General features: G+C 38.6%; 1 protein-coding gene across 1 annotated transcript in view; it reads right to left on the minus strand.

Moving 5' to 3' along the window:
- Positions 1 to 27,218, minus strand: part of KCNK2 (potassium two pore domain channel subfamily K member 2) — a gene marked incomplete at both ends in the record, with an annotated part of 107,487 nt that overhangs the window by 64,749 nt on the left and 15,520 nt on the right. Inside the window, one exon of the mRNA XM_081312896.1 lies at positions 16,966 to 17,276. Within this exon, the coding sequence (XP_081169022.1) occupies positions 16,966 to 17,276 (311 nt within the window). The remainder of the gene's footprint in view (positions 1 to 16,965; positions 17,277 to 27,218) is intronic.

The following is a 27,218-nucleotide window of genomic DNA, read 5'->3' on the forward strand; positions in this document are numbered from 1 at the left end:
TCATGATCAAAATTCTTAAATAATGTAATCTTTCCACAAGCTGATAACTAGCTTAGTAAGAACATATTTAGTCCAAAGGAAGAGAAAAAATGTCAACATGTATTTACAAATAACTCCACAGTTTTGATCACTCAGACACCCTTAAAAGGGTAATATAGCATTTATAAAAAAAATTGCTGTTTGTGTTTATTAAAGGGTTCAAGTAAGACACAAACTTCCATTGCTGAAATTGACCTTACATTGCTGCACATATGGAGATGAGTGTGAAGAATGTAAAGTCTTCACCCTGGAGTGAACATTGTAAATAATAATAATAATAGATAATGTGTCCCTTTAGTGTCTTCAGTTGTTTAGAAGCTAAAGCATTGAGACAGAACCTACAACCATACAGAGACGGAGAATAGCTTTTTACAAGTGAAGTAAAGACAGATCTAAGAAGTTGAAAGTAAAACTAAAATGCCAATCATATGGAATGGGCAAGTGTATACAAAAGATTAGAATTAATCATTCTTTCTTTCTTGTACTCCATAAAAGTAGGAGTATTTCAATACAATCCTAGCTGGCACATTTCGATGCTATCCTGAATGCGGGTGCCATTCCAATTTCTAAAATCAGTTAATTATCCATTGTTTATCCTGTAGCTCTACACTAGAGAAATGGTAGTGAACCCATACAATTAACTCAAATTTAGGATAATTGTTCATAATGAAAACAGTGTTTAGGAAATAAATAAACAGGGCCTGACTACTGAAGAAAAATGTTGTGTCATTGTCACAAGGAAATGCATCCAGATTCACCACAAATAACAGCTGCATATTGTATATGATAGAATTGCTACCTGGAGAGATTATTATTATTCCTAATTAGTTGTTCCACCCAGCCATATGGTTGATTCATCAACCATATGCTGTCCCCAAACCTGGATAAATGGTAAGGGTTAGGGAAAGCAATGGTGAACTACCCTGTAAAAAAAAAATCTCACCAGAACACTTTATGGCAATAACTCAACATGACTCAGATACGGATACCAACAGTGGACCCTCCAGGCTGGATGATAGCCTGAAAGCTATTGGAAAGAGCAAGCGCTAGCTTTTAGTAGTCAGGGATTTTATGACGTTGTTTGAGGAAAGTCTTCAGGAAGCCCAACAATTGATGGTGCTCATGATGAAAGAGGTTGACCATGCTGTACAAACATTACCGTATATCAAATTGGAACATGGAATGTTAGAGGCATACCCTTTGGGAAACTCAAAATTGCAAAAAGAAAAATATTAGAGCAAATACAGATACCCTTGGCATCAGTGAATTTTACTGGACAGGCAGTGGTCAATTCAAATCAGATGAGTGGTCAAGGGATCAAAATTTTGATGTTTGGCACAGAATGACAATGCTTTCCATTTCAGCCTATCCTTTTTAACTCTGTTCTATACTTTGACATAGTTATTTTGAAACAACAACTTTGAACAATTCACATTAGACAAAGTAACAACTAAATATTTAATTTTTTTCTCAGTTTTGAAAGAGATTTCTTCATCAGAATATGACTAATTTTGTGTAGTCATATTTTTAACCAACAACTTTGTTTTCCATTTAAAACCTGTTAATATACCATAATCTTTCCATTTTTTCATCAAAGAAAAAAAGTCAGTTTCATCATTAAAGATTCAATCCCATTAAGATTATTCAGTAAGATCAAAACCAAATAATCAACAAAAGCTTTCAATTTAAAGATATCATTTTTAATTTTTAGGCCCATTATATTCTCACCTATCTAATGCAGATGTGATCTCAGAAACACTGAACTATACCTTTCAAAGATCCTGGAGCACTGGGGAACTACAAGAGGACTGGAAAAGAGCTAATGTAGTTCACATCTTCAAAAAAGGGAAAAAATAGATCCAGGAAACTACACACCTATCAACCTGACCTCAATACCTAGGAAGATTCTGGAAAAGGTAATCAAGCAACAAATCAGTGAACACCTAGAAGCAAAGTCATAACCAAAAGCCAACATGCATTCTTTGACAAGGTGACAAAATTAGTGGACCAGAGGAATGCTGTGGATATAATTTACTTGGATTTCAGTAAGGCATTTGATAAAGTAGACTACAACCTACTACCTAATAAGATAGAAAAATGTGGGTTAGACAGCATCACCACCATATGGATTCGTAACTTGTTGACCAGCCGCACTCAACGTGTAGTCCTCAATGGAATTACATCTACATTGAGGGAATTATGTAGTAAGGTACCCCAAGGCTCTGTTTTAGGCCCAGTACTCTTCAAAATTTTCATCAATGATTTGGATGGGGGGATAGATGGGGAACTCATCAAATTTGCAAACGATACCAAGGTGGCAGGAATAGCCAACAACCCAGAAGATAGGCATAAGATACAGAAGGATCTTGACAGACTTGAACATTGGGTGCTATTTAACAAATGAAATTTAATAGTGAAAAAGTAAGGTTCTACATTTAGGCAAGAAAAACCAAATGCACAGGTACAGTATAGATGGTACCTGACTCAATAGAAATAATTGTGAAAGGAGCTTGGATTCCTAGTGCACAATCACTTAAATATGAGCCAGCAATGTGCTGCAGCTGCCAAAAAAACCAACATGGTTCTAGGCTGCATTAACAGAGGGATATAGAATCAAGATCACATAAAGTGTTAATACCACTTTATAATGCCTTGGTAAGGCCACACTTGGAATACTGCACCCAGTTTTGGTCACTATGATGTAAAAAAGATGTTGAGACTCTACAAAGAGTGCAGACAAGAGCAACAGAGATGATCAAGGGATTGGAGGCTAAAACATATAAGGAATTGTTGCTGGAATTGGGTATGTCTAGTCTAATGAAGAGAAGCTATTCTCCAAAGCACCTGAAGACAAGACAAGAAGCAATGGATGGAAACTAACCAAAGAGAGAACCAACCTAGAACTAAGGAGAAATTTTCTGACAGTTAGAACAATTAATCAATGGAACCACCTGCCTCCAGAAGCTGTGAATGCTCCAACACTGGAAGTTTTTAAGAAGAGACTGGACAGCCATTTGCCTGAAATGGTATAGGGTTTAATGCCTGAGCACGGGGTTGGGCTAGACCTCCAGGTTCCCTTCCAATTCTTGTTATTCTATTCTATTCTATTATCCAAACAAACAACAAAGGGGGCAGAGGATAACCATGTCTGCCCTTTTGAATATTATATGATTTAGTCAAATCATCGCTAACTGTAATAAAGCCTTTTGAGATGTGTATATCAACTTGATCCCATGAAAATTTTCACCAAAGTCTTCCAGAACTTTAAACAAGAATGACCAGTCCAGCATATTAAAAGCTTTTTCAACATCTAAAAAAATTAATAAGGCTTCTTTTTCATTATGTTGTTATAAATATTCCATTACATCCACTATAGTTCTCACGTTGTCTTTTTTTTCTATTGAAAAGTTTTACAAAATTTTAATAATAAACCCCCCCTCCCCATCAACCCTCCCCCCCCCGGATTTCCCAAAGCAGAATACAGGGTATTAAATATAGCAATCTTATGCAAACATATGCTAAATATCTATTACAACATTAACAAACCTTCCACCCTTTAACTCCCTTATAACAAAACTAAAGTAATTATAATAACACTTCTATAATTAAGAATTATTCATATGCTATTTGAAACTTTTTAGTTCCATATTTGTTTTGAATATAATCAATCCATCTTTTCCATTCCAAAATATATTTTTCTTGTGACTGTTCTTTCAAATATGCTGAAACTTTTGCCATTTCAGCTACGTCCATTACTTTAAGTATCCATTGTTCTATTGTAGGTAAATCTTCTTTCTTCCAATGTTGCGCCACCAACAGTCTGGCTGCCGTTATTAAGTGTAACATTAATTTAGTTTCTATAACAGTACAATCCGAAATAATCCCCAATAAGAATAGCTGCAGAGTAAATCTTATTTTTTTTCTTAAAAACTTTCTGAAAAATCCACCATATTAAGGCTTTAACATTTTTACATGTCCACCATATATGATAATAAGTTGCCTCTCCACTACCACATCTCCAACACTTAGGTGGTTGATTTGGATACATACATGCTAACTTTTTAGGATCTAAATGCCATCTATAAAACATCTTCTCTCTTAGGTTTTGTGCTTGTGTAAATTTTACATTTCTAACCCAAATTTTTTCCCAAGTATCCATCATTATGGGCTCTTGAATATTCTGAGCCCATTTTATCATACAATCTTTAACTAACTCCGATTCTGAATCAATCTCTATAAGAGCATTATATAACCTTTTTATATGTGATTGACTTTGATCTCTAATTTGCTTTATCAAATTTTCATCAATTTTTATTATACCAATTTTCTGATCTTCTTTCCATCTAGCTTGTAATTGTATAAACTGAAACCAAGTCTGTACTATCTTTTCTTCCTTTAAAACATTTAAAGGTTTCAGTTTCAAAATATTCCCTTCCATCCGAAGAAGTTCTTTATAAGAAATCACATCTTGTTTCTGCTCCACATTTATATTTCCTATTGCATGTCTAGGTATTGCCCATGTAGGTATTTTATTATTTAATATATATTGGTACTTTTTCCAAACTCGGAACAAAGCGTTCTTAAAAATATTATCCACCTTTTTGTCAAATTTATCATTCATTTTTTCATCTATTTTTTCCATCTTGTTTTCTATTTTCTCCATCTTATCATTTATTTATTTTTTCTATTTCTTTAGTTTGAGATTTCAAAGCCTCCTGCAGGTCTTTTAATGTCAAAGTTTGTGCGGTGGGCATTAAAGCCTGTAAGTTTGATTGCTGTGCTGGCAAAGTCCCTGCACTCCTGGGGGCCCCAGGTTTTGACGATTTTAATGACATCTTAAATCAATTTTATTCTCTGTATTTAAAAAGATTAATCAAGTCAAAATGTTTATAGTCTTGCTGTTCTCTTCTTAAAATTCTTTTAGGTTCTTATAATTTTCTTATAGTCTTTACAGTTTTCAATATCCAAACAGCCACTTTCACTTTCAAAGCACTTTCGATTCTTTGTTACAAAGAATCATTCAGGCGTTGTCTTTTAAATCCACACTGATCTTCCTGAATAAACTGTTGTACAAAAAATTTAGGCTGCTTGTTAAAATTAATGAAAAAACTATGTAATCCTTGTTCAGTAAATAAATTGGTCAGTAATTTTTAACAGAAGTTAAAACTTCTCCTGCCTTTGGTTAACAACACAATATTGACTTTTCCCCAAGATGTTAGTATTGCATCTCCTTATAAAATAGAATTCATTATTTCTGAAGTGGTTGCAAAAGTTGATCGTTAAAACTGGTAGTCCGTCCAAACCTACTGACCTCCTTGTTTTAATATTTATCATCATCGTCATCATCGTATTGTCGTCATCATCATCATCATCACCATCATGTCCTTTGCAGAGCACATGGGGCAGCAAGTGTTTTCCAATGATTTTGATCATTTGCAGCATCTTCAGCATCGTCCCAAGAGATATTCAGAATCTTAAAATCTTCCTTAAGTGTTTGCACCACATTCTCTGAGGCCAGATTCTGTTCCTCTTTCCTCCATGAGGTATCCAACAGAATGCAATTTTGGGATGCCAGTCTTTAGGCATATGTAAGATAAGGCCAACAAGCCACATTTGATATTCATTCACAGTTCTTGATAGGTATTCTAAATCTGATCTGTGAAGTACCTCATTGTTAGTGATGTGGTCATGATATTAGACACAGAGGATTCTTCTCAAGCAGCATTGTTGAAAAACATTTAACCGTTTAATAATCTTGGTTGAATATATATTGCAGGTCATACAACAATACTCTTGAAGAGTTTTATCTTTGTGATAATATTTATGGCTGGCATAAACCAAATTGGGTGCATGTGTTGAAACATGACTGCTACCATTCCAATTTGATACTTAATATCCTTATCTGTACCTACATCAATAGATATAATGCTGTCAACATAAGTAAATTGTTGGATTTTTTCTATAGCCTGGCCATGGACTGTTACAGGCATATTATTCTGAGCACTTCCAACTTTCATGAACTTGGTCTTCTCAAAATTTATATGTAAGACAATTTATTGGCCTCATTATCTAAACTGATGGCCATTTCTTGCAAGCACCCCTTTGTTTCACCAAGCAGTGCAATATCACCTGTAAAATATTTTTTATAGCTTCCAAAGTATCCAAAATATCCCATTGTAGATATAAGATTATTCACAATGTCTCTGGGATTTTTAAAGTTTTGGTAAATTTTATCTTTTAAGATATTCCTCAATTTTTTCCTGAGGAAATAACTTGTGTTTTATACAAATTAAAATAATAGTCAAAATCAGTTTTCTATATACTTTCATTGTCCACTAATGCTTTATCTTATTCTTGAATTTTAAATATCATTTTCTTTCTCTTTCCTTTCCTTTCTCAGCCAACCATTTCTCAGATTTATTTGCAAATTCAGAATTCTTCTCATTCACGTATTTCAATTTTGTCTCTATTTCTCTCACAGTTAGCATAGTTAGCATAGATAGTTGCTGATGTGTTAATAGTTGCATCTGTCAGTATCTCTGTCTTCAAGAGTCCATCAGGACAGATTTTGGTAATTTGCCTTGGTTAAATTTAATTGTTTCCCCAAATTGTGAAAGAATGACTCCATTCCAGTCCTCCAATCCCTCATGATACATGAAAACATAGACCTTTAATCCATGAGATGATTTTAAAACTTTGTTTTATATTCATTTGAAACATAGAGACTGACAATTATAAATTTAATCCTTTGCATTTCAACTTCAACATATTTACCATGTTCACCTGTCAACAGTAATTTCGGTTTTAATTCTGGATTAATATACGAACTACTCCATTCTTCTTTTTTAAACCTGTTGTATAACTTCTTCACCCAGAGTTAGAAATTGTAGAGAATATTTGTAGCTTGGGTTGTTGATTTAGGCCGAGCTTGCTGCTTGGCTCCCAGACAATTTGTTACCAAACTAGGTAACATATTCAGCGGGAGTTTGGGGGGTGAATTGTCTTGTTCATTGTGATCCAGCCTTCTGATCCAGTCTTGTGATTCAACCAGTCCTGTGACTCAACCAGTCACAAGACCAACCGACCACCCAGGACCTATATTAATGAACAAGAGACTTCACCCAATAAAACCCTGCTGAAGATATTACCTAGTTTGGTAACGAAATGTCCAGGAGCCAAGCAGCAAACTCAAAGGACAAACCTCTGTCTAAATCTTCACCTGGAGTCTTACAGATCAAATACTTTATACAAATATATAAGCCAAGCGTGAAGCATCTCCACTTCCAAGGCAGATCAACTGAATACTTATGGTATCTCTGTAACATGACTGGCACTTTCTATAACTCTTCTATTCCTAATTGTGTTGTTTCTTAATAGTATTCAGCCACTTTGCAAACTTTCATCAGAAAGCTTTTCTGCATTATAACCCTAAACTCCTGGACCACCATGAAAGAAAGTGACTGGAGGGGGAAGAGGCATTCCTGCAGAGAGTACCATAATCAGATGGAATAGAATCATTTGCCTACAATGAAAAGAAGCAGAGCAGCTAAACTGGCCAGCATTATTTGAACCAAACAGGTAAAGACTGCCTTGCTGGATATCATACTGTGTTTCCTTGAAAATAAGACCCAATCTTTTTTTTTTGCCTCCCAAAGTGGCACCAGGTCTTATTTTGGGGGGGGTTATCTTTTCCACGGTCTCATCTCGTGGTGGTGGCATCAACAGCCCTGCCCAGCTGGCCCACTTCTGAGGCTGAAGGAAATTCTTCTGGAGCTCCGTATTGACGAGCATGGCACCCCCTCGGCCTGCATTTCACTGTCAGAGGCCTTCCAGAAAGGCCTCTGTAGCTGAGAACCGAACTACAGATTGAATCCATAGTTTGATTCTCAGCTGAAAAGGCCTTTCTTGAAGGCCTCTGATGGCAAAGTGGGCCAGCGAGGCAAGGCCTGGTTGCAACAGTATGTGGTGCGGAGCACATGGGGCAGCTTGATTTTTAGGCATGCACCTTGCCCCCAAATTAGGGCTTATTTGGAGGGAAAGGTTTGTATTAGGCCCACTCTGAAAAATCAAGCTAGGGCTTATTTTGGGGATAGGTCTTACTTTCGGGAAAACAGGGTACACTCATTTGCCCATTCGTTTTACAGGGCTTTTCAGCATTCTAACCATAACAACTCTAAATAGTGTAAATTCCCCCAACTCTCAAACCTTGGGAAAATAAATAGACAAGATAAATATAATGTAATCAGCAACATAATCAATATCAAAACTAAAAAAATGTAGATTACAATATAATTATATATAACCTGGAAATCTAACCAATACAGAACCATAGAATAACTTATGCAGAGGAATAGTCACAACAATAGTCCAAAACCTAATGGAAAAATCAAATTTTACAGACATTCCCAAAAGCACCTTTAGAATGTCTAGGTGGATTTTATTTCAGAGGGGGGCGGGGCAATTAGGCCAACCTCCTATAGAAGACAATCTTGAGATTTATATTAATAATTGACGAACCATAATTTATTATTAGTAATATATTATAGCCCCAGATCCTTAGGAAAGATTTCATAAGTGAAAAAAAAATCCAAATCCAGTCTAAACATGTGGCTTACTGTGCAATCAACCATAATAATAACATAACAATAATGTTGTAATGTTGCAAATACCCAGACGGTTGAACAAGAAAAAAGGAGCATAGGAAGAATAGCTGAAGGATAGTGAAGAAGATACACTGAAGATAATATACCATGAAGACTTAGTGAGTACTGGAGAGACCAAACTGGCCTACAAGAAAGACCAAATGCAGAATAGAAAAGAGACATGGCAAGGCAAAGTATTATACAGCCGGTGCATAAAAAAACTAGTGGGCAAAGCAGATAGCAAGACCTGGCAATGGCAAAGAGCAGGAGAGTTGAAGAGGGGCTAATTCTGTCTGCACAAGACCAAGAATTAAGAACACATACATGCAAAACCAGAAGACAGCAACAGGCAGCAAATGCCACCACTGCAAAGAAGCTGAAGAGACAGTGGATCACATAGTTAGCAATTGCAAGAAGATAACACAGATTGACCACAAAGACCTGACAAAGCAGCGACAATGGTGCATTTCTTTCCTATCCGCAAAAAATCCCATTCTTTGCAAGCAAGAATTGGTGGGACCACAACATAAACAGAATAATAGAAAATTAAGATGCTAATATGCTCTGGGACTTTAGAACATAAACAGAAAAGCACCTGCCTCATAACACCCCAAACCTAATAAGGTAAGAAAGGCAAAAGAAAAAGTCTGGACAGTCAATGTGGCAGTAGCTGGAGATAGCAGACAGAAGAGAAAAAATAGAAGTAGACTGACAATGGCAACCGAAAGCAAAGATAGTACCAATAGCAACAGGTGTCTTGGGTACAATCCCAAATCACTTGGAGCACTAATTGAATACCGTCAGCGCTGACAGAATCCCTATCATACAATTGCAAAAGGCAGCTTTACTTGGAACAGCTTACATTATGCAATGATATTTTTAACACCATCAAGTAGCATCTGATGGTTGCAGGTCCTTGAGAAGGACTCGATAGATGGATCAAATGCTAAATCCAGTCTAAACACCTGACTGATCCTGTGATCAACCACAATAATATTAATGATAAAGCCAGAGTTTCCAAAACGATTTACTGGAACAACTATAAAAATCGTCATGTTCCAGTAATGAAAAAATGGTAGGAACATATAGTTGAAACAGTGGTCAAAAATTAGCAGATTAAAATATTGTGAGGTTTCCAAATACAGACTGATAGAAAAAGAAACTGTGGATAATTGATATGGCACTACCAGGATATAGTATAATAGAAGACAATAATTGGAAAGGATTACAAAATATCAAGCTTTGAAAATCAAAGTTGAAAGATTATGGCAAATACACTAGACAGTTGATCCTGTGGTAGTCCTGTGGTGACACAATAGGTGCCATACCAAAAAATCTTACCAGCACTTAAAAGATCTGCACATGGGCAAAATTTCCATCTGTCAATTAAAAGAGACCACACTGGATATAGTATGCTGATACATTACCACATCCAAAGTTCTTGAGAAGAATGAATGTTTATAAAGGCCAACACCAGCTAAAGACTGCAGCTGTGATTTCACATAGTTGTGTACATAACATTTATTAAACTTGCTTGCTGCCCAACTTTGAACAGCTATGAACTTGCAACAACTTTGAACTTGCAACAATCAAGTAAATTAAAGTAAAATCAATAAAAGATAAAGATGGCAAGCTAAATGAAGTGAGGGAGCTCCAGATCCATCCACATTTCAGAGGGGAATCTTGTTCTAGAAGGCCCAACTGTGTTAGCACAGCATAGTGGTGGTGGGTACTTCTTAGATAGATCCAATCCTCCTTTCCCCATATCTAGATCATTCTCCAAACAAGAGACATTGAGGGAGTAAAACCTGTATGAACCTGCTGTCCATGCTGATTTTCTTATGATCCAGCATTCTTCTAAACCAGAACGTTTTATAAAAATCCTGCTCAGATTTCCCAGTATCATTACTAGCCAATTTGAACCTCTGTGTTTAGAAACCACCTATAGGAAAGCTTTATTTAGAGAAGGAGGCAACTTTAAGATTTATGGATTTCGTAGAGTAAGTTGAAGAATGGGTGTTTAAAGTTTCGAATCTTGCAGAAATGTCTAAGATTTCTGCTTATTTGAAAGATCATTCACAGGAAAGATATATTTCAGTTTGGAGGAGATGGATAAATTATATTCAGAACAAATATGGGACTAAAAAGTTCCATTTAGCTTATGAGTAGATTTTAGTGGGATATTCTTATTAGCACGTTGTTTGTAGTTATATTAAAGGGGAGTTAAAGCACATTATGAATTTGGTTAATTGTATATTATGCATAATTTTTATTTAGAATATGATTATTGTAACTATAATCCTGTATTTAGCTCTGGGAAGTGGGGGGGGGAAGTGGGTGGGTTTGGGGTGGGAGGGATTTGGGGATATATTGTAAAATTTTGTTTTTGTAAAACTCTTTAATAAAAAAAAAGATTTATGGATTTCAACTCCCAGAATTTGCAACCAGGGGGTCTGGCTAGGGAATTCTGGGAGTTGAAGTCCACAGGTCTTAGTGTTGTCAAGCTTGGACACCTCTGATTTAGAGATTTTGTTTTGTGTTTTGTGTGGTTAGTAAGGAACAAAGCCTCAGGAAGTTACCTTTTAGGTACCATCAAAGGTTAAGGTTCATGATAAGTTGAAATAGCTACTCTGATCACTTTTATATAGTAACATCTATTTTGTTTTATTTCAAAATGTAGCTAACAGCTTTGGATTTCTTTGTGCTAGAGAAGCCTACTGATGGGAGAATGGAGCTGACTTAATCTTTTTTAAATTAATCTTGGGAGTAGTTTTACCCAAGTCAGCAAAATTCACACTAATCAATCAGGATCATGGATGACAGTTATCCACATAAGGTGAAGTTATAAAAAAAATCACTCTGGAATGTGGATTGATGTGATTTTAATTTGAGAATGTTTATATGTATAATTTGCTTAGAGAAATTTTCTAGCAGGAAGGGAAAGGAAGCCTGTATTCATCATAGATGGATGCTTTAGCCAAGCTATTTTTTTCCTTGATAATATACATTAATAAAATTCAGCAAACTTTTGAACTTGTATAATTGCTTCAGCTAATTATTCCCCATTTTGAAGTACAGTAACTATTTCTCATTTGGCTGAAGCATAATGCATAAATTATTTATGTCATTTTATGATGACATAATTTTTTGTCATTATAAATATATTTATTTATTATATATTTATATATGTATAGATTTATTTATTATAAGTACATTTATTTGTGGTTATTAAATTTATTTTAAAGACAAACTTTAAAATTTATATCAGAAGGAGGGCTGAAAAAACATCTACAGACCCTCTCGTATCCTGGACATAAACTGTTTCCACTCCTCCCCTCAGGATGGGGCTACAGGGCATTGCAGGCCAAAACAAGTAGACACAGGGATAGGTTTTTTTCCCCTCATGCCATCACTCTGCTGAACACCTAATTCTCACAGTACTGTCTTATATCTATTTACCCACATTGTAAAGCTGTAAAGGTAAAGGTAAAGGTTCCCCCGCACATGCGTGCTAGTCGTTTCCGACTCTAGGGGCCGCTGCTCATCTCCGTTTCAAAGCCAAAGAGCCAGCGCTTGTCCGAGGACGTCTCCGTGGTCATGTGGCCGGCATGACTAGACACCAAAGGGGCACGGAACGCTGTTACCTTCCCACCATAGTGGTCCCTATTTTTCTACTTGCATTTTTACGTGCTTTCGAACTGCTAGGTTGGCAGAAGCTGGGACGAGTAACAGGCGCTCATTCTGTTACGTGGCACTCGGGATTTGACCTGCCAAACTGCCGACCTTTTGATCGACAAGCTCAGCGTCCTAACCCACTGAGCCACCGTGTCCCACTGTATAGCTGTAGTATTATCATTATCCTTCCCATCTTCTTTATTACACCCTCTTATTGGTATCGTTATTATGATTATTATTACTCTGTTACTTTGCATGTACACTGAGTGCTTTTGCACTGGAGACAAATTCCTTGTGTGTCTTATCACACTTGATCAATAAAGTATTCCGTTCTATTCTAAATTGTGCATTAGTGTACCAGGAACAAGAAATCTTTCTGAAAAAGTTTTGAAATAATGTCTATGTGTTCAATCATACAAGGAAACATCATCAGTGAAGCAAAACTGATCTTGCTATGAATAAACAAGTGAGCTCTTGTTCTCAACGTAGTATATGCTCAAGCAGAATAAAGTAATCACAAAAGATGACAGGTTAATAGAAAAAGAGGACAAATTTATAAAAAAAAACAAGAAAAGCATACGTTTCTATGATAAATCCATTAACAACATGAGAGCATAATGTAAACTTTGCAAGAGTATTTTAAAATGACATATATAGTATTCTAAGTATAATTTGGCGCTGTTTTCCATGTAATAGTGGTGGTCTAAGTGGCAGAACAAGTAAAAAATGGTTATAAATATCCAAGTAGAAAGTGAGATGTTAAAACCAAAACCTCCTCACTTTTGCCCAGAAATAATCTTTTCTCTCTTGTTTGCCAAGTAAATCAATTTGCAACTGACCCAATGTAACAGAAGTATACTAGATTACATCTGGAGGACCCATATTGTTGGGGGCAATAAGCTGACTTTGTAATAATGCCGCTTGGGGGGGGCGAAAACCCTAATAAGCAGGCATATACATAGAATCCCCTTCATGGATTACTGCCTTGTCGTGGCGAAGGGGCTTGCGTAATTTAATGAAGCTATGAGCTATGCCGTGCAGGGCCACCCAAGACGGAAAGGTCATAGCAGAGAGTTCTGACAAAAGGTGATCCATTAGAGAAGGAAATGGCAAACCACTCCAGTATCTTTGCCATGAAAACCCTATGGACAGTACCAAAAGGCAAAACAATATGACGCTGGAAGATGAGCCCCTCAGGTCGGAAGGCATCCAATATGCTACTGGGGAAGAGCAGAGGGCTAGTACTAATAGCGCCAGAAAGAATGAAGCGACTGGGCCAAAGCCGAAAGGACGCTCAGCTGTGGATGTGTCTGGTGGTGAAAGGAAAGTCCGATACTGTAAAGATTCTTTCTCCATAGGAACCTGGAATGTAAGATCCATGAATCAAGGAAAGCTGGACGTGGTCAAACAAGAGATGACAAGACTAAACATTGACATCTTAGGTATCAGCGAACTAAAATGGACAGGAATGGGTGAATTTAATTCAGATGACCATCAGGTATACTACTGCGGGCAAGAATCCCTCAGAAGAAATGGAGTAGCCTTCATAGTCAATAAAAGAGTAGGAAAAGCAGTACTGGGATACAATCCTCAAAATGACAGAATGATCTCAGTTCGAATCCAAGGCAAACCATTCAATATCACAGTAGTCCAAGTCTATGCCCCAACCACCGGTGCTGAAGAGGATGAAATTGACCAGTTCTATGAAGCCCTACAGCACCTTATAGAACTAACACCAAAAAATGATGTCCTTATCATCATGGGGGATTGGAATGCTAAAGTAGGAAGCCAAAAGATAACTAGAATAACAGGCAAGTTTGGCCTTGGAGTACAAAATGAAGCAGGGCACAGGCTGATAGAATTTTGTCAAGAGAATACGATGGTCATAGCAAACACTCTTTTCCAACAACCCAAGAGACAGTTCTACACATGGACATCACCAGACGGTCAACACAGAAATCAGATTGACTATATGCTCTGCAGCAAAAGATGGAGAAGCTCTATACAGTCAGTAAAAACAAGACCAGGAGCTGACTGTGGCTCAGACCATGAGCTTCTTGTTGCAAAGTTTAGGCTTAAAGAAAGTAGGGAAAAGCACTAGGCCAGTCAGGTATGAATTAAATCATATCCCTGTTCAATATACAGTAGAGGTGACAAATAGATTTAAGGAATTAGATCTGATAGACAGAGTGCCTGAAGAACTATGGACAGAGGTTCGCAACATTGTACAACAGGTAGCAACCAAAATCATCCCAAAGAAAAAGAAATGCAAGAAAGCAAAATGGCTGTCTGAGGAAGCTTTGCAAATAGCTGAGGAAAGGAGGGAAGCGAAAAGCAAGGGAGAAAAAGAAAGATATGCCCAATTAAATGCAGAATTCCAAAGAATAGCTAGAAGAGATAAGAATGCCTTCTTAAATGAACAATGCAAAGAAATAGAAGAAAACAATAGAATAGGGAGGACCAGAGATCTTTTCAAGAAAATTGGAGAGATGAAAGGAACGTTTCATGCAAAAATGGGCATGATAAAGGACCAAAACGGCAGGGACCTAACAGAGGCAGAAGAGATTAAGAAGAGGTGGCAAAATTACACAGAAGAACTATACAAGAATGAGCTTAACGTCCCTGATAATCACAATGAGGTGGTCACTGACCTCAAGCCAGACATCCTAGAATGTGAAGTGAAGTGGGCCTTAGAAAAGCTGAGCAACAACAAAGCTAGTGGAGGTGACAGTATTCCAGCTGAGCTACACTCAATTTGCCAGCAAATTTGGAAAACTCAACAGTGGCCACAGGATTGGAAAAGATCAGTTTACATTCCAATTCCAAAGAAAGGCAGTGCCAAAGAATGTTCAAACTATCGCACCATTGCAATCATTTCACACGCTAGTAAAGTTATGCTTAAAATTCTACAAGCTAGACTCCAGCAGTATGTGGATCGAGAACTACCAGAAGTACAGGCAGGATTTCGAAGAGGCAGAGGAACTAGAGATCAAATTGCTAACATACGCTGGATCATGGAGAAAGCTAGAGAGTTCCAGAAAAACATCTACTTCTGCTTCATTGACTATGCTAAAGCCTTTGATTGTGTGGATCATAACAAACTGTGGCAAGTCCTTAAAGAGATGGGCGTACCAGACCATCTTATTTGTCTCTTGAGAAACCTATATGCGGACCAAGAAGCAACAGTGAGAACTGGACACGGAACCACTGATTGGTTCAAAATTGGGAAAGGAGTCCGGCAAGGCTATATACTGTCGCCTTGCCTATTTAACTTATATGCAGAGGACATCATGAGAAAGGCAGGGCTAGATGAATCAAAAGTTGGAATTAAGATTGCCGGAAGAAACATCAACAACCTAAGATATGCAGATGATACCAATCTAATGGCAGAAAGTGAAGAGGAACTAAAGAGCCTCTTGTTGCGAGTGAAGAAGGAGAGTGCAAAACTTGGGTTGAAACTAAACATTAAGAAAACCAAGATCATGGCATCTGGCCCTCTCAATTCCTGGCAAATAGATGGGGAAGAAATGGAGGTAGTGACAGATTTTATTTTCCTGGGCTCCAAGATCACTGCAGATGGGGACTGTAGCCAAGAAATTAAAAGACGCTTGCTCCTCGGGAGGAAAGCCATGGCAAATCTAGACAGCACACTAAAAAGCAGAGACATCACCCTGTCAACAAAAGTGTGTATAGTCAAGGCTATGGTCTTCCCAGTTGCAATGTATGGCAGTGAAAGTTGGACCATAAGAAAGGCTGAGCGCCAAAGAATTGAAGCCTTTGAACTATGGTGCTGGAGAAGACTCCTGCGAGTCCCTTGGACTGCAAGGCGATCAAAGCGGTAAGTCCTAGAGATGATCAACCCTGACTGCTCTTTAGAAGGCCAGATCCTGAAGCTAAAACTCAAATACTTTGGCCACCTAATGAGAAGGAAGGACTCACTGGAGAAGAGCTTAATGCTGGGAAAGATTGAAGGCAATAGAAGAAGGGGACGACAGAGAATGAGGTGGCTGGATGGAGTCACTGAAGCAGTAGGCGTGAGCTTAAATGGACTCCAGAAGATGGTAGAGGACAGGAAGGCCTGGAGGAACGTTGTCCATAGGGTCACGATGGGTTGGACATGACTTCGCAACTAACAACAAAATACATAGAATGAAGGCTATTGCTAAGCACACTGATTTGTGCTTCTTAGATTGTAAGCCGCCCTGAGTCTTCGGAGAAGGGCGGGATATAAATGGGATTTAAAAAAAATAACAATTTAAGAAAAATAAGAATAGTATTTAATGGGAAGATTATGTTGAATGCAAGCCTAGTAACCAAACTGGGATTAGCAATTCTTTTTATACATTACAATATAAGTCAAATTATTGTGCCAAATATCAGTTCTATCACATTGTAGCTGGAACAGAAACATCAAAACTGTTTTATTTAAATCTATGGCAAGAACCAGTGCTTTTTTTGTAAAAGAAAAAGGTGTTGGAACTCACACGTCATACAACCCGCCTTGCCTACCCCACAAGATTCCATCCAAAAAAGGTGCCGGAACTCCATTCTGAGCGTTCTATGAGGAAAAAAAGCCCTAGCAAGAACACATTTCAATACAGGAAATTACCTGAATTAGATCTTCAAGTTCAGTGTCATTCACACAGGCATGCTGTGACACAAACATCTGCTTCTGGATCACAATAGTTGTCCTCTGGTTGGTTTCATGTGGCTGCTCCAGGGCTTTGAACACAGTAGCTCCAATAATTAAATACAAAACCACCACTAGAAAAATGGTTGATACCGTTTTCCATTTCATAACATTAATAGTTGTATCACTTTCCTCCCGTGAAGCAAGTACAGTGGGCTTGGTAGAAAATGACAGCCGGGGCTTGAGGTTCTGAGTGGCAGATTTGGGGTCCAACAGGTCAGGTGCCGCCACTAAGAAGAAAAAGGATGGAAGAGAAGCAGAACGTTAATTTGTAAAACACCTGGCAATATTTATTTTGGTATTTTCCTTGCTAGACCAAGGAGAGACATAAGCTATTTATTGTTCTAATTTAACTTCAGACTGTAGCTCTAGAAATGAATTCAACTTCTCTACCTGTTGAACAACTTATTATGGATCAAGGGTTACAGCAATCTGTTGTGATAAAATTATTACATTTATAATTAGTCCATACTCTCATATAACCTTATTAGATCTATTGTACAAATATCATGCAAATTACTGGCCCTCAAACTAATGATGTAGTATAGATTATTTGAAGATATAATTTCCAATTAATATCCCTCCAGATTATCACTTTCCTTTCCAAATCCTGATCTATTTTAAATATTACCAGAGACGCTCAATATTAATTATATATTTTTGTGCATATATCCACACACACATCTATGTATGCATGCATGCACAATTTATCAGAAATCTCACGCATGATGTGCCTACCATTAATGTGTTAGTAATCCATCTCTATATTTTTTTCTCATGGAAATCTTTTAACTCTTATTAGAATATCACCAACTGCTTTATTAATTAAGTGAAAGCCATTTAAAGAAAGTGGGCTGCAAAATTTCTGTCCATATCTGAGAATAAACAAACTAACAATGACAGCACCACATTTTTAGGTAATTGTCCATAAGATGCTATCTCATATAAAAGTCTTCCCTTCCTCTCTTATTTGCAGCTGCCTATTGATGCATTGACATTGTTATTGATATAATGCACTAATGCGTTGTCCCAACATTCCTTACAATTATTGCCAAAAACAATATGTCCAGATATATAACATTACCTTTCAAGTCATTAAGATATTGGCAATATTCAGTGTAGTCCTTCCTTCTCATTTTTTCTCTGAATGAACCTGATAGTCAAGGTAAACCATACACCTAAAAAGAGATATAGATCTCTGCCCTCCTGTTCCATCCTCATTACTCTGAAAGAAGGTAAGTTTTAAAGAGCATAATGCATTATTTTCCATATGCAAACTATGTTCTTCAGGATATGTTCTTACTCTGTAACTTTGCAGCATCTTCAAATGTTGAAAGACAAGCTTTGAAGACAAAGATAACATGTAATAAGCAGTTGAGTTTTCTCCTCCATAATGAAGGACAGAAGGTGGAAGAAGCTGCAGATGAATATTCTTTTTGAGTTACTGCATAATGGCACCAAGTAGTTAATATTTCCCAAGTTCTACAAACCTAGGATGAGTGACTCTATCAGTACCTAATTCCTATATTATAATGGTTCTGGGACAACTTGGCACAGAAATAAAGTTCCTGATACAATCCCATTCTTCTGAGCCCAGAAATGCAATCTTATAGCCATCTCCAACTGCACTAGATATGAAAGAAGTAATTCCTCTAATTTCAGAGGAGTAGCCCAGAGTCATTGATTTGAGGGCAGTAACTAAATGATGCTGCCTAGAGGCTTTCATGTAAGATCCTTTTTTACTGATAATGGTAATGTCTGGCAGTTTAACCAAGCAATCTACCAGATAATTAAATTGCAGTACTAGCGGTGAAGCCCTGTGGACTTCTTGGGAATGCAACGGATAAAAAGATGTTAAGTGGATGGTGGCTTATCTTGAGAACTATGTTATGGGAAGAAAAGCAGGAAAGAAACTCAAAACTATCCTTTTATTATTTCATCATTTGATACAGCAACTACCATTTTGATCCCATGTCCCTAAGTGAGTTGTCACCCTGTTCCATCCACCTTCCCACCCCAAAATGGAGGCAATCCAGGTTTAGTGCAACAAACCCTCCTCTATTCACCTGCACCTGCTGTTCTTTTTTTTAAAAGTGATTTATCATAGTGATAACAATAGCGCCCCCCTCTTGTTCAGAGGCAATGTATGCTCACACTCCCAAGGAAATCTTGGCATCCCGGGTAAGTGCAGTTCCCAAGTTGCCTTCATCCACTCCCCTTTAAGGAAGCTGCTTGCAGCTAAACTAACAATGGGAATGGGATGGCAGCATAAAGTGTCTTCCTCTTACACTGTTCTAATTGGTGCTACTACAAACTCTTCCCTGTTTCCTTTAGCCCAGCCAAGATTCAAGGTTCCATTTCACACACAACAAGGAATAAGTGTTCCCAGTCCGGTGGATGTTTGAAGGAAAATTAAACCCCCATCCTTCTTTCTCCACCCCCCCTTTTTTTTTTATAAGAAGCAACCAGTTTCCTCCCTTTCCCCTCCCCCAGAGATGCTCCTGAATTCAATCAACAGCATCAGTGCACATCTTCCTTTTACTACCTCCACAAGGATAGCAGGCAACGAGTTTGGAAAAGCCCCATCTTTTTTTAAAAAAAATTAATAACAATATCACCTTTTTTTTTTTGCTTGAGCTTTCAAACTCGAAACCTCCCTTCCTTCTTCCCCCCCTTCCCCCCCCGTCACTCAAAGCTAAGCACCCCTTGAACAAAGATGAAGTGTAACCCAGAGCTTTTGAGCCAAGGTGTTGCATGCAGCAGGAAGAGCCCGTGCAATAGGGATGGCGAGGCGGGAGGGGGGTGGGGGAAGGAGAGAGAGAGAGAGAGAGAGAGAAAGAGAGAGAGAAGGCAGTGGAGGGAGGGAGGTGGGCATGGGCAAAACGGGTTCGCCTGCAATGAGGAGGGTAGGACCAGGGGGGAGGGGGGGCTTCCTTTGCCCTAGAGCGAAGATGCATCGGCAAAAGCAAAGGAGCATGCAGCATTTTTTTTTCCAGGCAGCCGGATTTTTTTTCTTTCCTTTTCCGAGCCAGCGAGACGCGCCATTGTACGAGTACTCACTTCTTATTTACAGACCCGGTGCCCTCTCCTCGCTTCACGGGCAGGCATTTTTTCAGGGCTCGGGGAGGCAGAGTTTGAGAGCAAAGAGGTGGGGGTGGGAGGGCTGGGGAGGAAAGGGGAGGGGAGACAAGAGGACAAGAAAGCGCGTGGGGCTGGAGAGGAACCACAGAGACAGGAGGAGACAGGGAGAGGCAAAGCAGGGAAGGCTTGGATGCTGAGCTCGGATTCCACGCGCGCCCTCTCGCTGGGGTGTGTGAGCCGCCTCTGCGCTCGCCTAGTCGTGCGCGAATGTGCGTGTGTCTGTGTGTGTGTCTGTGCGCGCGCGGGTGTGTGTGTGTGTAACGTCTCGTGCGTGCGTCTCGTGCGGTGTCTGGGCACGACTCAAGGTGTGTATGTGTGGAACTCCCTCAGCACCACTCCTCTTCTGCCTCAGCCCCTCCCGGACACTCCCCGAGCTTTCTTGAACGCGGCTCTCTCGTTTCCCCCCGTGGGTGACTCGCGGCGCTCTGAGAGACGGAGCTCGGCCGGCACGCTGTCGCTCGCTCGCTCGCTCGCTCTCTCCGAGGCGCGCGGGATCTCTCTCGCGCGGGCGCGGCGTTTTGGTTTGTAAAAACGGAAGGGGACTTCTCCCCTCAGGCTCCGCCTCCCTCGGATCCTTGGAGCAGGTGACCGCGGGGCTGCTGGTCGCGCCTCTTCATCCACTCCGCTGCGTGACACGGCTCGGCCCTTCTGAATAAGAGGCGGGCGCCGGAGCCAACCTCCATCCGCAGACCTTCGTTCCACGCGGGGCGGGTTCTTCGAAGAGATTTGAGAGCCGCTCGAGCCCGCGGGTCCAGGTCCCGCCTGGCCGCTGCCTGCCATTTCCCCCCCGAATACTATCCACGCTGCCGTTGGCTTCCTCGTGGCTACAGATTCAGTAACCCGTTAACTCAGCCGCCAAGTCAGAGGAGCGCCTGGAGCCTGGAAGGACTGCGGGCTCGAAATTAGAAGGGCGGGAGGGAAAAAGGCAAAAGGGCGCCGACAAATGGCCCCGCGATAAAGTGATCCGTCCGCTCTTGACTCGCAGACAAGTGTACTTACGTAGCAATGGCTGCCCAGATGGCCGAGTCTTCCTCTGCCACAGAATGAATGAGGAATGCGGCCAGCTACTGCTTTAAAGGGGAACAACTGCTGGAGAGCGGTGCACGGATTTCTCCTGCCTTTGTTTTCCTCCCAAAGCAATTGCTCTCCTAAATAAATAGTATTGGGGTGGGGGAAGATGGGGCTTGGAATAGCACCTGTCAGTTGCCTGACTAACAGAAAGAACGTTGTATTTGCTCCCTAAAAAGAGCCTTGGTGGAGCAGTGGGCTAATACCTCCTTAAGTAACACCAGCTGCCTGCAATTAGTGCAGGTTCGCATCCCACCAGGCTCAAGGTTGACACAGCCTCCCATCCTTCCGAGGTAGGTAAAATGAGGACCCAGATTGTTGGGGGCAATTAAGCTGACTTTGTAATAATGCCACTGGGGTGTGTGTGAAAGCCCTAATAAGCAGGCATATACATAGAATGAAGGCTACTGCTAAGCTTGTAAGCCGCCCTGAGTCTTCGGAGAAGGGCGGGATATAAATGGAATTTTAAAAAAATATCCTGACTGACAGGCCACAGGGTGCTATGAGAAAAAAGCATAATGAACAATAACCTTGGAGTTCTGTCTCTGACTAGTAGTGCTTTAAGAGAATGGTTAATGCTGGCTACAAGTCCAGTTCTGTCCTGTGGCCAACTGTGCCTGAAAGGAGCCAAGGCCAGCCCTGAAGCCAGAACGGAATATGCAGAACAAAATCATAAAAAAGGGTGGCCACAAAAATGGCCCTGATGGCTAAAGCAACAGAAACCAATAACTCATCCAAGGGTGACAAAACCAGCAACCAAGTTGGCAGAACCTGCAGTCTTTCCTAGTTTAAATAAACCTTCAGTCTAGATAAAACAGTTTAAAAATAGGTTTAGCATTGTCAAAAGAGGAACCTGTTTGAGACCCATCCGGCCCTTTGGGAAGCATTGATCAGACATGGCATGTGCCAATGATGAGAACTCTGTGGAAGCCAGGTGCCAGTCTTTCCTATATCCTAAGCCAAGTGGTTATGGAGGATCATTTCCAGTCAACAAGATGGGAGATGACATCCCACCAAGCACTAAAAGTGGTCAACAGGAGCTTCATCTACTGCAATATCAAAGAATGCATAACAAATGTGTCAGAAGAAGAGGGAAAACAATATTTCAAAACTGGAATAACTCAATATGATTTTAAAGATACAGATACAAGACAAAGGATACATGATGGGGACAAGATACACGAAATGATGACTGTAGCATGTTCATTCAGCAGTTGTGGGACGGGTATCTGTGGAGGAGGTCAAAAGGGACACATGTTGACATTATCACAAAAATGAAGTGACCTAGTTATTTGCAACACAGTGCAAATATGTAATTGTCATTTGCATGGTGATATCATGACTATCAATGGACATAAGGATGAAGCCAGAGGGAAGTAGAAAAGGGAAGAAAATATACGCACTAGCATTGCCATTTTTCACCTTAATTACCCTGATCCTGAAACAATCTCTCTTATAGGCTGAATATTTGAATCAGATACATGTCAATGTGAGATAAAATAAAAACAGTATGAATAAAGACTGATGAGAATTGGAGAAAGAGCCTGAAACGTTTCCACAAGTGACATTTGGATTAGTTCCTTTGAACCTTTCACTATTAGTTGCTTATTCATTTATAGGCAAGGGTAATGGGATGTGTGAATGAATTTGGGGTGAATGAGTTTAGGGTATAAGGGGGGGAAGTGCTGACTAGGAAGCAATCAAAGATTGCCCAGCTGGTTGAAAGTGGTTTTGGAAAGTTTCTACCTTCAGACTTGCAAGATACAGTTTTACAATAAAGTAGAATTAGCTCATCCAGTTGTATTTCCTGTCTGCTTTACCCGGAGAGCTGATACCAAGGCAGCAAGTACAAAACAGAAGATATTTGGCTAATTTAGCTTACAGATGAATGAAAATGTATGCTCTTCTATAACTAGGCGCAGACCCTAGTTATCTCTTTATTTCAGTGCCAAGAAAATTGGTATATGTGATATTGGCTAGTTTCAACTACTGTATTATTTTTCTACATGGTTAAGAACTAAGCTATATAATGAATAACATTATCCAATGGATCTGTGGTAGATTTAGACTGCCTTTTGCTTAAACTATAAATGGGTTTCTTATTTGAAGTAAATGTCATCCTTGCATATACATAGAAAAGTAGCACATCAGGAAAGATGCTAAGTTTAGACCTGCTTTCCTTACACAATAGTTTGCTTTTCCCATCCCCCCCAGCTACCTTGCCCTGCAGCCTGTTATATGCAGACATATTATTTCTCCTAATTTAAGTCATGCTGCCAAATAAAGGTTGTGTTCAAGGGTTCAAGTGATTATACAGTTTTAGGTCTATAAAGTATAGTAGCAGGTGATGATGGTTCATGCTATTTATTTCTGATTTATTTGTATATGATAACATTTATACATTGACATATTAATGAAGCGAACAAAATTTAGGAAACCCAGAGCAAACAATGTAACAAATGCCTCAAAAAGCACATTACAATTAAATATTAACATATTTAAAATATTTCTGTGTGAGAGCATCCCAAAGCTCAGATAAAGCTATTAAAAAAAGAAATTCAGCCTCAATAAAGCTAATCTCAAATGGCAGTACCTAGCTGACCATGGCTGATTCTTTCCCCCAATTCTTCCAAATTCCTAAGCAGAGGTAAACTAATTTTGTGGATAAGAAACCACCAGAAGATTGTAAAAAAAAGGAAATGGCAAGTTATTTCCAAATAGAATGCTATATGAATATACTATATTATATATTTGCCCTTATTAACTAATTACTTTAACATGTAAACCAGTAATTAGAATGTTAAGGCAGCCATTATTCCTTGAAGTAATATATTTGAAGTCCTAAAGTAATACTATGAAATGAAGTTACCAGAGGAACATGTGCCAAAAGATACCGGTATTCCTATAAACTAGGCTTAACAGAAACAGGAAAGTCCTGGTCTCAACAAGTAACACATTCAACCAACTTCTAAATTTGACAATAATTATGTTGCAACAACTCTGTCCTCAGGATACAGCCCTTAGTGAAGTGTTTACTGAATTTCAGTCCTCAGATCAACTGAAATCAATGGATTTAACTTCATGAGTCCACTTCATGGAGAAAGTATGCATAAATGAAATAAATATATCTATGCTTTTCTTGACATTAGACCTTAGAATATTTTTATTTGTGCCAATAATCTAGCGTTGTTTTAGGAGAGCAGCCATATGTTGGCTGTAGATTTTGGCTGAAATTCTCCTGATAGTTAAAAGCATCTGCAAAACTTGAAACAAAGCTTCTAGATTACAGTAAAAAAGGCATAGCAACATATTTACTTGACCTAATTCTTTTCCGTCAGAGCCTGGAAAATTTCATACATAAAATGCCATTCTCTTTTTTCCTGCAATGTTTGATAGCAGTGATCCTATACAAACAGGAACACTATTTGTTCCTCCCAAAGGGCAGAAAGTTTCTTGACCTACAATTCCTTCTACACTTATGTGGAAAAAGTTCCACATTTAGGAGTTAGCCGAAAGGCAAAGTAACTGTAACAATCTCACTTTTAGGAAAGTTTCCAGAAAGAAGAATAATGCGAGCTGTCACATATACTCAATAAAATGTGAGTTTAAGAATTTGTCTCAAAGAGTATTTCTCACTACTGAATTAAAGTGCAAAACAGGCGCAAAACAAAATTGGCATAAAATGTCTGTAATCCATTGCTAACCTTATCCTTCATCTACAGCATTTGCCCCAAGTCACTGCCAAGTTGTGCTGACCTGATTTGTGATTAGCTAGTCACTACAGGCAAGGTGATTGGTTCTTAACTCTGGGTTTGCTGCTGCTCCCACTTAGAAAGCCACCAATCAGCAAGGAAGACATACAGGAGTCAGGTTTTTGAAGCAGGTCTGGATGGGCTGGCATTTTGCCTAGCTAAGTCTTTAGCTAAGTTTGCTGACCTCTTCTTAGCCCTTACTCACACATACTCATCTGCTCCTAAGGTTTCAAGGATGCAGAATTTAATTCTAAATTTTAATTCTATTATTTTCTTTGCATTTATTTTTTCTTTCAACATATCAGAAGTTGGCAGCAGGTGGCCTATCTCATCTGGGTTTGAAACTAGCTTCTTAGTAGCACGTCACTGAGACACTACTAGGAAATCCCAGGACTACAAAATTGGTGAAGGGGAAAATCTACAAAAAGACAATATCAGGCCATTTTTCTTATTAATGCCAAGTAAACTGCATGGCTGTATCCACTGAGTTACCAAAATTGATATTCAACTCAAAGATGTCTTTATTTTCTTGCTTCCATTATACTTCATGTAAGATTTTATATTACGGTAAATACATGCACTCCATATCCTTTTCAAATCTGTAGTAGGAGTTTCATCCAGTAGCTCAAAATTGTCTTTTTATTTCTTATCCATAGCATTTGTACACTGATACTTTGCAAAGAACAAAAAAAAATTCTTGGTCCATATTCAAATAGCAACTAATAGGAGAGAAATTAATTTAGTGAAAGGTAATTAGATCTGGTTACATGTTTTTTGATTTACCAAAATGGAGAAGATGTAATAAGATATTAAGCTTCAGGAAGTTGGATGAATGTCAAGAAATCTTGATAATATAGTTTAAGAGTGGAATCAACTATGCAGAGAGATGGTGGACTGGATATATGTTAAACAGACTGGATAGATCTTAGTTGCAGATATTTTTATTTGGATTTTTTGCAATGAAGAGGAGTTAGCACTTGATAATAGTTTCCTTCTGGTTCTCTGACATTGGTTAGCAAGTACAACATCATGTATAATAAAATGTTTGGAGGACCCCAGCACAACTGATTTCTAATACCAGGAAAACAGTTTTCTGATGGGAAAAGTTTTACATGTAAAAAGATTATTTCTGTTGTGTTTTTAAGACTTGCTTATCACAACACTGGGTACTCTTGCTTCTTTCTCTTCCATTACACAGAGACATGGTTAGAAGTAGATATCTTTAATCTCTGAAAGGGCAACATCTTGTTGAGGCCTAACAATAACAACTAATTGTATTGCTATGCAAAATTTTCTTTGAGAATATTTTATTGTTTTACAATCTCTTTCAGAAACCACACCATTTCATATTTTTGATACCAATACCACAATAGTGTGTAATCATTTTGCATTCCAATTTACAGATTACTTCTGAAGTCTGAGTTCTGGATTAGTTCAAAACTTTATTAAGCATGCATTTTAAACATTGACAAAACATACCATATAAAAAGAAAGTCAGGGCAACAAAGACTGAGACTGCAAAGTATCTTTCTAGTGAATTTAGTCCAAAGTGGAAAATCATTTTCTCATTATAGATGGAGGTCTCAGACACAACTTTTTTATGCTGCTCTTGCAAGAAAATCAAGACCACTTACAGCTTCACCTAGGTCCTAGGAGAACACTTAACTACCCATCTAGAAGAAAAGATTTAGGAACAGTGACTCTTAATGACTCTCTGCCTACTCACCTAAGGAGCCTATTCAGATTAGGTAAGAAATGAAACCACCCTGGAGGACTTATAGGGGATCCCCTAACCAACTTGCTCAGACTGAAGGAGATACTTGAATAAGGAGCAAATGTTTCAGACCAAAAAGAAAAGAAGGCCATTTGCCGTGACTCAAGTTCCAAATATCTTTTTATGCTTTGCTACTTATGATAGAACAACTAACCAGTGGAACAACCTGCCTCCAGAAGTGGTGAATGCTCCAACACTGGAAGTTTTTTTTAAGAAGATACAATAACAATGCATAACCCTGAGAATATCAAAAAGTTATGAGAAGAGTATATGATGTCCATTTGATATTGTAAGTCTCAAACTTCTAATTTTCTGGGTACAAAGATGATTTAGGGCCTTTCAAATGTCACATTCTTCACCTGATCCATGTCATCTTCTGAAACATTTCCTAGTTTTTAGTTCTGTCAGCTGTAATTCATGTTTCAGGGAAATAAGGA

This window comes from Vipera berus (genome assembly GCF_964194415.1).
Source record: "Vipera berus genome assembly, chromosome: 1".
Taxonomy (NCBI): domain Eukaryota; kingdom Metazoa; phylum Chordata; class Lepidosauria; order Squamata; family Viperidae; genus Vipera; species Vipera berus.